The sequence below is a fragment of the Notolepis coatsorum genome (genome assembly GCF_963971535.1).
Source record: "Notolepis coatsorum genome assembly, chromosome: 17".
Taxonomy (NCBI): domain Eukaryota; kingdom Metazoa; phylum Chordata; class Actinopteri; order Aulopiformes; family Paralepididae; genus Notolepis; species Notolepis coatsorum.
Genome location: NC_140181.1, coordinates 47,231,139 through 47,243,998, shown reverse-complemented (window position 1 = coordinate 47,243,998; position 12,860 = coordinate 47,231,139). Strand labels below are relative to the sequence as shown.

The following is a 12,860-nucleotide window of genomic DNA, read 5'->3' as shown; positions in this document are numbered from 1 at the left end:
GACTGTAAGGACTGCCATATCGCCGGGATGTTGCTAGCTGCATTAATGTTAGTTGGTTGCCAGTGCAATTCTATGGTAGGACGGCCATAGCTAGAATAGAAGGCATCCACATTACAGCCAGCTGCCTCTGACCGCAGAAGAACAAGGCTCTGTGCACGTTGCACTGTGGATTCTTGGAGAGACCTAAGTGGCTAATTCTATGCAATAAGTTAGGGCTGACCTTCGAAGCTTTTTTTGGCCGTCGAAGCTTCGGGGGCCGAGATTCTATTTTAATTCGAAGCTTCGAGATAAAAAGAAATATAATATATATTACATTTTTTTTATTATTATCTTATGTTGTGGGACTTGTACAGCACTTTGGTCAACTTTGTTGTTTTTAAATGTGCTCGATAAATAAAGTGGATTGGATTCATTAATTAAATTAATAATGAGTCGGGAGCTGCACTGCCTGGGCGGCTGCTCTCCGTTACACAGCCAACGACATTACATTACATAATTATGTTGCAACCTTCGTCTACAAAGCAAACAAATTAACAATTATATACATATTTATATGTAGTTAATAGAGACAAAGGCAGAATTCAACTTAATTAAGCACGTTTTATTAAGACATGTTTGTATATGGGTCGGGACACTGCTGCTGATTGGGTGTCTTATCAAACACATGTAAAACTAAAAATACTATCGAGAATTGTCAGTACTGTAAAGTTTAAACCTTTTTAAATCTTAGACAAACTAAACACTTTTATGAAATATTGTAAGCTGTCATTTGAGGCTTTATAAAACCAGCCAGTTGTATTCAACACAGAGAGGAGTTAATGAGGAATCTCCATGTGCTTGTTGCAAAAATAAAAAATTAATTATAATTTTAAGGACGGCACAGAAGGCCCTACAGAGAGTGGTGCGCTCAGCTGAGCGTACTACGGGTATTGCACTACCACCCCTGCAGGTCTTCTATAACAAGAGGTGCAAATCCAGAGCCTGCAGAATAATGAAAGACCCTCACCACCCCAACAACAGCATGTTCAAGCTGCTGCGGTCAGGCAAACGCCTGCGAACACCAGCAACTAGGACAGAGAGACTTCGGCTCAGCTTCTTCCCCCAGGCCATCAGAGTCTTGATCACTGAACTCTCCACACACAAGCACACATGAGCACACACACACTGTATACGCTCACACACTAGCAGTCACTTTAGCATGAACACACACACACATGCTGCACACGCTCACACTCAACGGTCACTTTACACAATGAAAGGTCACTTTAAAAACAAGAACGGGAGTGGTTCTTGTATAGTAAACAGATGGATATAGCAAGCTAGCATAAAGACACATAGTATAACTGTAGATTGTAAGGCACTGGGTCTTATGTACACTACTATACAATGCTATAGTAGTGTACATAAGACCCAGTGCCTCATCCGTAGCTAACAGTGTATTGCACTATCGCAGGACCTTAGCATGTCTTACCATGCTTTTTGTAAACTTTATGTACATGTCTTATTCTTATTACTTGTATTATTGCACAAATGTCTTATTCTCATCCTATTCTTATTATTGTATTATTGCACAATTGTTGCGGGCAAGACCCCCCGCATTTCACTATATACTTGTATGCCGTGACATATGAAACTCTTGACTTGACTTGATGTTAAAGTTAGTAAACAATGTGTTTTTGTTAGCTAGCATGGTGGATGTACCAGGTGTCAATAGCAATACAGAATAAGAAGTACTGTAAATGGACTGCACTGCACATGCTTTTAACCAAAGTACTTTACAACTTATGCCTCAGGCCCTCACATCAGGGTTAGAAATTAACATTTTCTTTCCAGGGCTTTTTTTGCCCTCCTTAATTGATTTTCGGGGGCTTTTTTTTGTATTTCGGGGGCACAGAATTTTTATGATGAAAATTAACAAAGATTATAAAACATTGTTGACACTTTTTTTTACAGTCTTCGTCCCTATTGTAAGATCCTGATCAAACTGGCCAGTATCACGTCTTCGTCTGTTTGGCTCTCCATCCAATTCCTCTGCGTTGTGTACTTTTAATGGTCCTGACGTCTACGACACTGGCTGATAAGATCCTATCTCCCCCGTTAGTGCAATCCATAAACCATAATAATTCTCCACCTCCGTAAGAATTCGACACTTCGACACCGTGGAATACCTTATAAGGAAAAGCGTTGTTTTATTGCTATAAACAGAACCTCATAATCAGATGTTATCAGATGTTATCAAATTGTATCGTCCTTGAAGAGTCTATTCTAATGATCTTTCGGTGTGTTCGTCTATCGTCCTTTTGTTATTCAGTCCAATAGTGTTCAGGCCTGGTCTTTAGCCTAACCCTCCTCGCGTTAGCCGAAGCTAGTGATGATGTGGCATTCTTCCCCCCCCCCCCCCCCCCCTCTCAATGAGAGGAGAGAGTGTCTTCTGTGTGATCTCAGTCCTACTCGCTCTTGGTCAGATTCTAGTCTGCCCTACACCCGGAAACACCGTTCGACTTATAGATCCTCGCCGTAGCAACGATAGCCCACCCCTTTCTGGTTGTCATGTGCCGTGTTGTCATGACAACTGCGTTAATAACCTTTCACACCATTAAACGTTTCATTCACTGTTGCATTAAAGAGGTCACCCCTCTCCCTCGCTCTGGGCCTACAGTACACTCGCTATCAGTGTTGTGTCTTCAGCAAAACAAAACACCCTGCTCAGTGTGGTGCTCACTCGCTCTGAACCAACCTCTGCTAAGCCAAACACATTTCTGCCCTCTCTGACCTGGCACCGTTAGATGCTACCATCTTCCCCCAATCTATACATCACATACATTGAAAAAGCACCCCAAATCCCTCACTATGTTTGATAACGTAATGTTAATGTCTCCATATATAGGGCTCTACGCTAACCTTTTTCCCAAGGAGCACATGTGCTCCTAAATAAAATGTTAATAAATAAAAATTTAGGAGCACACAAAGAAATTTAGGAGCACAGTGAAAATCGTTCAAGTAACACACACACACACGATGTGTGACATGGCTTGGTTTCATGTTTTGAGGTACCTTCAATTATCTGTAAATAATACATACATAATCTATCTAAATAGATTAAATATGATTGTTCCTGACTAGGGCAAGTTGTGTTGTTGTCTTGATATATCTACAAATAGCAGACGAATAGCCGGTTGCCTCTGGATTAATCAATGTCCAATATTGAATAATATTATTAGCTATTTTTAACATCCCTAATTCCAACAGTCAAGAGGCTTGTTTCAAATTGATACATGAAAAACCCCACACACTCAACAACATCCACCTCAAACAGAGTATCAATGAAATACGTTGCGCGCTCAGCGCTGTGGAATAAAGGAAATGCGCGTCGGGATCGGATTTGGATGTTATTCTTTGAAGTTGTGTTACAAATGGAACGGTCTTTCCCCGCGGAACACAAGTTACTTAACGTTACACAGGTCGCGCTATGCAGATGCTTAGCTTGCTAACGTTAAGATAGCAGTGTAACTGGATTCGCCTGTTCGAATCCAGCTCACAGCTCCGGGGTTGTCACCAGCTTGGCTGGCCGTTCACACTAATACAATTGGCAGTATTAGAGGGTGGGAGAAGCTGGCGGGGTGGGTCCGGGTCGTTGTAAACAGCGACTCCTACAGTTCGGTCGGGGCGCCTGCTAAGCGTGGATAGGATCTAAGTGGGATAGTGTGATCCTTCCACACGCTACGCCCTCTCAGTGAGAATCCGCGCTGCCAGGTGAAAAGAAGCGGTTGATTGGCTGGACGTGTGTCGGAGGAAGCACGTGGTAGCCTCCACTCTCCCAGACCGACTGTGGGGGGTAAGTGCGCAGCGACCAGGAAGGGGATTGGGAATTGGCATAACGACTAACATTGGGATGGGAGAAAATCGGAGGAAAAAGGAGGGGGAAAAAGATCAATAAAAAAAAATTTAAAAAAAAAGCAGTGTAACTTAATGTTACACTATGCATGCTTGATGAAAGCAGAGCTCTCCGTCTGTCTGCGTTCGCACCTCTCAAGTACCTGTAACACGCAGCGGTCCCCGCCTCCCTCCCTCCTTGCAACAAACGTTCAACCCAAAAACGGAATTTCAGTCCAGTTTCTGAACTATTAACAGCTGAGCTGTTTTGTAATCTTCACTCGTCTCGCACACTGCGAGTAAATGATTTTTCCGGTTCGCACACACACATATTATTAGGGGCAAATACGAGGGAAATGCTCGCACTGTGGAATCTTGGACATTGAGAGTCGGAGACGTGGAGCCTGTAGATATGAATCCACATAGCTGGGGGACGGTACTGGACACTGAGGAAGGCCATTTATAAAATAGTTCCCCTTTAACGATTAACAATTAAGCATTAAGAATAATTGTTTCTATGGTAATATGTCTGCGGAAAGGTCAATTGTGTTGTAATTAGGGAAGGGAGGGGATTGAAGGGTGTCTTTTTTATTTTTGTCATGTGCCGTTTGTATATATGTATGTTTGTGTAAAAGAAAAAATGTACAATAAAAACATTGTTTAAAAAAAAATGCTCGCACTGTAGAGCATATATATAATTATATATATAATTAGTAAACTGTCGGGGGCTTTTCTTGACCCCCTTAACTGATTTTCGAGGGCATTTGGTAAATTTTCTAGGGCATTTTGCCCCAAGCCCCCATTCATTTCGAACCCTGCCTCACATTCACCCATTCACTCACACAACACCGGCAGAGGCAACCATCTAAGGTGCCAACCTGCTCATCGGGAGCAGTTAGGGGGTTAAGTATCTTGCTCAAGGACACTTCGACACTCTCCGGGAGGAGCCAGAATCTAACCGGGAACCAGACGACTGCTCTACCTCGTCAACCACTGTCACCCCTGTACTGTAACAAAGTATAGTTAACAAACGGTTGCAGCCATTTTCTTCGCTTGATGCATTATGCTGATTCAAGCCTCAACCTGCCTCACCATAGAAACACCATAGAAACATGCAACATACTGATCTCTGCCAAAACCAAGCCCACTCTGTGTTGATAGGTTTCACTCTGTGGTCCTGCCTAGCCTAATGCGTAGACCATGTCACAGGCAAGGTGTTGGATTACCACTGGGGCCAGCCATGCCACTGCAAGGTATCATGGATTAAAAAGAAGTATTGCCTCCTGTCCTGTCGTGTCACGACGGCATCTCTGGCTAATTATGATTCTTTGATCTCCCTAACGTTGCTCTTATTTAATGGATCTCCTCTCCCCCACATTGCTCCTAGAACCTCGCTTAGGTCCTCCAGTCACTCCCTTCTGGTGGTCCCTCCATGTAGGCTGAAGACTAAGTGCCTTTGCAGTTGCTGTCCCAAAGCTGTGGAATGGTGCGCTTCCTCCCCGTCTGCCTTTAAATCCAGGTTAAAAACATACCTGTTTACCCAGGCCTTTTAGCTTTTGCTTTTAAACTGGGCTTTTTTTTTGCCTGGATAGTCTGATTCACATCTACCCTGTTTTATGCTTATATATACTGTATATATATAATTTAACAGTCGGGCACATTTAGCAAAAAACGCCTGTCGATTGCATACCCAAAGTAATTTGCAATTTATTATACTTTATACTTATAGCACATGCATGAGTCTGGTCTCTTTTGAAAGGTAACATTCTGAAGTTTCTTCACTTTGAGTGCTAATGTAGTGGTTTTAACACACTGAAATAAAATATTTGCTCCTTACTTTTGTGTTGACTCGTTGCCAGATGCCTGTTTTTGGGTTCCAGCTGAGAGGTAGGAGCTGGAAAACATAACGGTTCCATAGCCTGAAGTCTTATAGTCTAGCCTACAGGTCCAAGGTTTATAAAAAAAAAATCCCACGGAAAATTTGTGTTTTACAAAAGTTTTTGTAATGTGTGTACCGCAATAATTCAGCGGTACTCAATAATAGGTTGAGTGTGGTGGTGATCAAAAGGCGGCTAAAAAAAATGCAGCCCGGAGCCGGCAGACGAGCGCAAAGTGCTGTGACGTGCGCGCGTCCCGCGCTGGAGGGGAGGGGATGATGGTGTTGAATGCTGAGCTGAAGTCAATGAACAGCATTTTTACATGGGTATTGCTCTCATCCAGGTGGGAGAGGGCGGAATGTAGTGCTGAGGAGATAGCATCCTCCGTGCTCCTGTTCTCACTGTAGGCGAATTGGTGTCGGCCCAGTGTGGATGAAAGGCCAGATTTGAGATGAGTCAGGACCAGCCTCTCGAAGCACTTCATGATAATGGGGGTGAGTGCAACAGGGCGGAAGTTACTATGTGCATTAGTCCTGCTCAGTGCAGTACACTCGTCGTGGGGGAGAGAGTAGGGGGTTGGAGGTTAGCAGGGAGGGCAGGCAGTGGTTGGGGGAGTTGTTGGTGGGTTTATAGTCCGTGATGGCCTGCCACATGTTTCGGGGGTCAGAGTTGTTGAAGTGCTCTTCAACACTTAGCTTGTGGCTGTACTTCAGGTTAGCCCTGGCTGAACAGTAGGCAGCCGCGTCACCAGATCGAAAAGTGTCTAAAAGTGTCATGCCTTTAGTAGTGAACTCTCTGTTCATCCACGGCTTCTGATTGGGAAATGTAGTAATCTTTAGGCAATTGTAGACACTGTTTATTAACACATTCGGGGCCAGACCCGAGATATCTCGGGTTAACTCGCCGACGCTTGAGCGCCAAACCCAAGAAATTTAATTTACCTACCTCAGTCGTAAAAAGAAAAAAAATCCAAACTTCAAATAACTACAACTTCGACAGTTTTCGGCTTGCCATTGCTCCGACTGCTTTGTTGTTGAATCAAGTCAAATCCTAGGTAAGCATATATTGTGCGTGTGAACGTTGACATGAAAAGAAAAAAGTAAAAAAAAAAAAAAAAAAAAAAATCTGTATCTCACTTGATTCGATACTCGGTAGTACCGACGTGTTTCGGTTCGGTACCTAAAAAGTACGGTAAAGTTCGGTACCCATCCCTAGTTGGTGACGATCAAAGCATAAGAAAACGCGCCCCCCCCCCCCCACCCTTTCATGCATTCATGATGGAACATAATACCTATCATATGCATTTGATTTTTTTATTGTAGCGTGTGTGTAGGGACGGACCGCCAATGCATTTAGTATAATACACGTTGGGGGCTATTACCAGCCTCCCATGAATTACTAAAACCATACTTATATTCACCATGGTATAAAACGGGAATGTATGGATGAAAGAAATATTTCTTTTTCACATATTGAACGATAGATACTCGATGTCAAATGGGCAATAGTATTGTATCCATAGCTATAATATATAATATAGTTATAGCCCTGCAAACACTGCCACGTATTCCTATACTTTAGAACGCTGGCCTTTCAACCACACAGTACACAGCGCCCTCCGACGCTGAATGAGTTAAGATACAAATGTGCCTGTTTGATAAAATAATATATTAGCCTATATTGTTGCCTCATGTCCATTTCAAAATAGTGGTGGTGTGATTTCTTTCCTGTGTTTTTTGTATTTTTCATTGTGTGCTCTAGTGGTACGTCATTGTACAATACAAAGCAACTGTTCCACTGCAATGTGAAGGTGAACATGGCTTTACTCTGAAGATTAGTGTCTGCTGTGTATTTACCGCTTTTCCACCAACATGGAATGGGTTTCGTTCTGGTTTGATGCACCGAGTGAATACACAGTCCCTTATGCCATCATGTAAAAATCCTACAATTAAGTCTGTCTCGCTTTTCTCTATCAAAACGCTCCTCGTACAAGTATCGCAAAGACATTTCAAAGGTACTTACCGTTGCACGAGGGTTTCGGACAGACAAACGCTAGGTTTTGAAAGCTCTGTGTTGCTAATAAACATTTTAAATATTTCTTATAAACTGGTCAACACGGCTTTATTTCCAGCTGTGGATGCCTGATGCGCCTGCGCTGTGATCAGACAGCGCAGGCGCATCAGGCATCCACAGCCGGAAATAAAGCTGGTTTGAGCCATGTTGACCAGTTTATAAAAATTCTTTTAAATGTTTATTAGCATTTATGTATTCGCTCTGTGCATCACAGTCCCGAAAGGGGCTAGGTTTGCACTAGAAATCTTTTTAGATTTTGTGCATAGATCACTAGATTTCTCACCTTATAATACGCATTTCACATGGGCATTTCCTTATTTTAACAAGATAAGAGAGGATGTCAGCATCTCTAGCTAATTATTCTACGTCCCTAATGTGTTTCCTCTTAAGTGACTCAACCCAGATTCGGCTCAAACAAGGGACTAAACACGTTTCGCAATTATGCCACAACAATGTGGAACGCCCTACCCACAGCCGTAAAATAATGTGAATCCCTACCCTCCTTCAAAACCGCTCTCAAATAGCACCTACGGGTGGCTGGAATTAAATGTCCCACCCACCCACCCATATATTTTTTTCATGTTCTCTTTCTCATAAACAGTACTGTATATTGTGTATGTCTTGTATGTCATAAATGTCGTGATGAAACAGTACTGTATATCTGTATGTCCAAGTGTATCGTCAAACCAGTCTCACCCAGCACATCACCTCTTTCAGCTCCTTCCCTCAGGGAGGAGATACCGGTCCATAAATGCTATGAGCTCAAGATTTATGAAGAGATTTTTCCCCCAAAGCAGTCAGACTGCTAAACTCTCATTGACTGTCCCCTCACGTGCACCTTACCTGGACTTGAACTATTATGTTTACCGCTCATCATGCAATTTAAAATATTTCTGTTATATGTACAGTGTTATGTTATGTGTTACATGTATGTTGTACTACGGTCATGTGGGAGCTCCCCTGAAATTTCGTTGTATACTTTGTGTGCAATGACAATTAAAAGTCTATTCTATTCTATGTCATGTATGTCATAAATGTCTTGATGAATTGAAAATGGGGGACCCTGATGTAAACAAGACGAAAGTCTTTTTCTGGTCTGCACCCTCTTAACAATTGTTTGTATTGAGCCGTACTGTATTGTACCCATTCTGCAATCTGTTAATAAAGTTTTCAATCAATCACTCTGCGTGCACCTTAGCCATCATGCTCAAAATATAGGTTTCTTCCCCATCGGTCACTTTGAATCACTATGTTTAGGTAATACAATATGCACTCTCAGGTTTCAACAAGTTTTAATCGCAGCCGAATACAAACATGTTTCGGAACAGGTGTTCCTTCGTCAGTGTTAATGGCTAGCAATGTTCGCTTGTAAAGATGGTGGCTATGTACAAGGTGGGCAGGAAGTGACATCAATGCAGGTGTACCTGGGATTGCTGGTCAACTTTGACCGTAGGAAGGACATTATAATGTCCACCTTGTACATAGCCACCATCTTTACAAGCGAACATTGCTAGCCATTAACACTGACGAAGGAACACCTGTTCCGAAACATGATTGTATTCGGCTGCGATTAAAACTTGTTGAAACCTGAGAGTGCTGGTCCGGCTTCCTGCTTTCTTCTACTTAAATCTTCGGGATTGCAGCACCCAGTGGCAATTATTGAGAGTGCGGTCTAACTTGACTTAGGTAATACAATATTAAATGCTTCCGAGTAAGGAAAATAAAATGACATGACATACTGTTGCCCAGGAGATCTAAAGTTCATTTCAGTCTATGTTCATTTGCCCGGCTGTGATATGAAGCATTTTGCAACATACGCCTATACCTCGTCAAGAATGTTAAGGAAGGGGCGCCCCAGTGGCGAACCACATAGCGCGCTCAGCCGCGACACGGCCGACCCGGGTTCGACTCCCAAACCCGTCGTTATTTGCCGAATGTCTTCCCCCCACTCTGTCTCCCATTCCTCCTCTGTCTCTCCCTACTGGACTGCCCAGTAGCAATAAAGCAATAAAACGCCAAAAAATAAATCTTTAAAAAAAAATATATAATGTTAAGGAAAATACAATACACCCCCCCAGAAGCAAATCACAATTAATTGAATCTGATCCAATACATTACATCCATATACCACACCCCGCAGCCCATGTCTGCCCTTGGGGGGGGGGGGGGGGGGGGGGGGATGGGAAAAGTGCAGAGAGACATTTCATCGGCGACTCAGTGCATGTGTGTGTGTGTTTTCCTGTGGGTCGCCCATCTTGTATGTGTGTGTTAATCTGCATGACAATTAAAGACTTCTTCTTCATCCATATCAAAGTTAACCTGGCGCTGTGTGGGACTGGACATACTCACGCACAGGAGTATCAAAACAGTGCCATTCAGAAGAGATATGTGTAAGGATTATCATGGGTTGTGCATGATGTATGGTCTGCCTGCTGTGTTTCAAGTGGAAATCTGTTTATAATGTACCTCATTGAAAGGAATCTTGTGGTTGCTCTTCATCCTCTGGGGTGAGGTCTGCCATGTTTTCCCAAAGAAGTGCTGGTGACCCCTGTCAAACAGTGTCACCCGCAGCTGGTAGGTGACAATCTGTTCTCCCTCTGGGGACTCCTGTGTCTAGAAGAAAACAAGAAAACAAATAGTTTTAAAAAGTCACAATGGCATGGCCAGCAGTTTGCCAGTTCTAACTGGAGTAAGTTAGTCGGAGCTAGTAGTTTCTAACCTAGCCTACGTCATTGGTTCTCAAAGTGGGGTCTGATTTACAACCAACAACAACAGCAAAAACGTGGAATAGTTTAATTAATTTCACTAATAATTTCTGCACTATAGAGGTTAGCACAATGAAATAATATACAAATGGCTATTCTGTGACAAAATGGCATCCAAGGTAATAAAAAAAAGTCAACCAACGAACTCGCTTCTTGTACCGGATCTCCTCTCTGGTAAACAAGAATACCCTGAAGACTCTGGCAGGAGCACTCATTCAAGGGTACTATGACTATGCTTGCACCTCATGGTACCAAAGCACCTCAAAGGCGCTAAAAACAAAATTACAAACATCTCAAAACAAACTGGTCAGTCTACTGCTTGACCTTACTCCTAGAACTCCTAGAACCCTGCCCACTTTGACAACCTAGGATGGCTTAGAGTAGACGACAGAGTACAGCAACTTGCAATGGGCCTGGTCTACAAGATACACGACTACACGACCAAGGTACCCATGTACATGTCAAAATACTTCCCAAAGGTCAGTGAATACCACAATCACATCACAACACCAGAGGTAGCTCCACAAATCATGTTAAACCCAGATTCGGCTCAAACAAGGGACTAAACACGTTTCGCAATTATGCCACATCAATGTAGAACGCCCTACCCAAAGCTGTAAAGGAATGTGAATCACTACCCACTTTCAAAACCAGTCTCAAAGAACACCAATTGGAGACTGCAATTCGAAACTGGCCCCTGTAAATGTCCTAACCCAACCCCCTCCAATGTACAGTAAATGACCAACTTGTATGGTTGTCAAAATTCCAATGTACAGTTTTGCTTGTACAGTTGTAGTGTCCCCCACCCACCCCTCCTACCCAACCCCCCACCCACCCACCCACCCACCCACCCACCCAACCACCTCCAATGTACAGTCCCCCCCCACCCCACCTACCCAACCTCCTCTAATGTACAGTTTCTACGTCAAATGTATATACTCTCTTTTCTAGACTATTGTTGTATCACAAACAGTACTGTATTTGCTAATCTGGTATGTCATAAATGTATAGATGAAGCAGTACTGTCTATCTGTATGTCGTGTATGTCATATGTTATGATGAATTGAAAATGGGGGACCCTGATGTAAACAAGACGAAAGTCTTTCTCTGGTCTGCATCCCCTTACAATTGTATGTATTGAGCTGTACTGTACTGTACCCATTCTGCAATCTGTTAATAAAGTTTAAGTTTTCAATCAATCAATAGGTTTCACTCTGTTATCTCCACACACCTACAGACAAGCATGCAATTCTCAACTAAATCATATTCTTCTCAGATGGGGATCCCTGGGACAAAATCTTAGGAAATGGGGGTCCATGGCCTATTAGTACTTGTCAATTTGTGGATCCTTGACGTTTAATAAGTATTGAGAGCCACTGGACTAATAAAATTGTATCATACGCATTACAGCTGGACATGAATGAATGAATATGAATGAATGAATGAATGAAAACTTTATTTAACAGATTGCAGAATGGGTACAATACACAGTACGGCTCAATACACACAATTGTTAAGGGGATGCAGACCAGAGAAAGACGTGTGTCTTGTTTACATCAGGGTCCCCCATTTTCAATTCATAATGAATTACACTATGGATGACAACACCAAACTAACAGTTACTACGGTAGGATTCTTTCAAAATAACTTTGGTATGGCTAGTTTGGCTACAACAAAAAATACCATTGTTAACACACATTCACCTGCTGCTGGAGGTGAGGTCCGGCAACCACACGGTTCATGGTCAGTTGGACGCCGTTAGACTGAGAGAGATGGGACTCCTGCGCGAGCCGAACAGTCTGACTGTGCGGGGGAATCACTCTGGTTCTGTCAAACACTCCTTTCCAGTCGTCTGTCGTTGAATGCATCTTCTTTTGTTATTGTTTATCTAGCGTAGAATTTAGCGTAACGTTGCAGTTGGCAAAAGTTGTGCAAAACAATTATGGCATGGGTAACTGTAATTTCTGTAAACATAACATGCTCTCCTCAACATTCTGTTTCAAACCCGAGGCCGCCATATTGACAGGTCAGATGTCGTTATTCCGTAAATGGGTAGGAGAAAAATATAAACATTGTTTTATTGAGAGTATTTACCGATTAAATACGTTGCATCACATTAAGTTAAGAAATTAATTTGATGAATCATGCTTTATTTAACTTCAACATGCAATATAAACACTACTTCTACTTTATAATGTTCTTCCATTACACTATGACCCCTGTCGTTTTGGTTTATCCCAGTGCTTAGCATCAGTTGCTATGGTAGTGTCCA

The 12,860-nt window shown here is 42.6% G+C and overlaps 1 protein-coding gene across 1 annotated transcript in view; it reads right to left on the bottom strand.

The window, feature by feature from the left end:
• nphp4 (nephronophthisis 4) overlaps window positions 1-12,456 on the bottom strand; it is a gene marked incomplete at both ends in the record, with an annotated part of 904,050 nt that extends 891,594 nt beyond the window's left edge. Inside the window, 2 exons of the mRNA XM_084333446.1 lie at window positions 10,290-10,436; window positions 12,292-12,456. Coding sequence (XP_084189572.1) covers window positions 10,290-10,436; window positions 12,292-12,456 — 312 coding nt within the window. The remainder of the gene's footprint in view (window positions 1-10,289; window positions 10,437-12,291) is intronic.
• Between the last annotated feature and the right edge of the window lie 404 nt (window positions 12,457-12,860).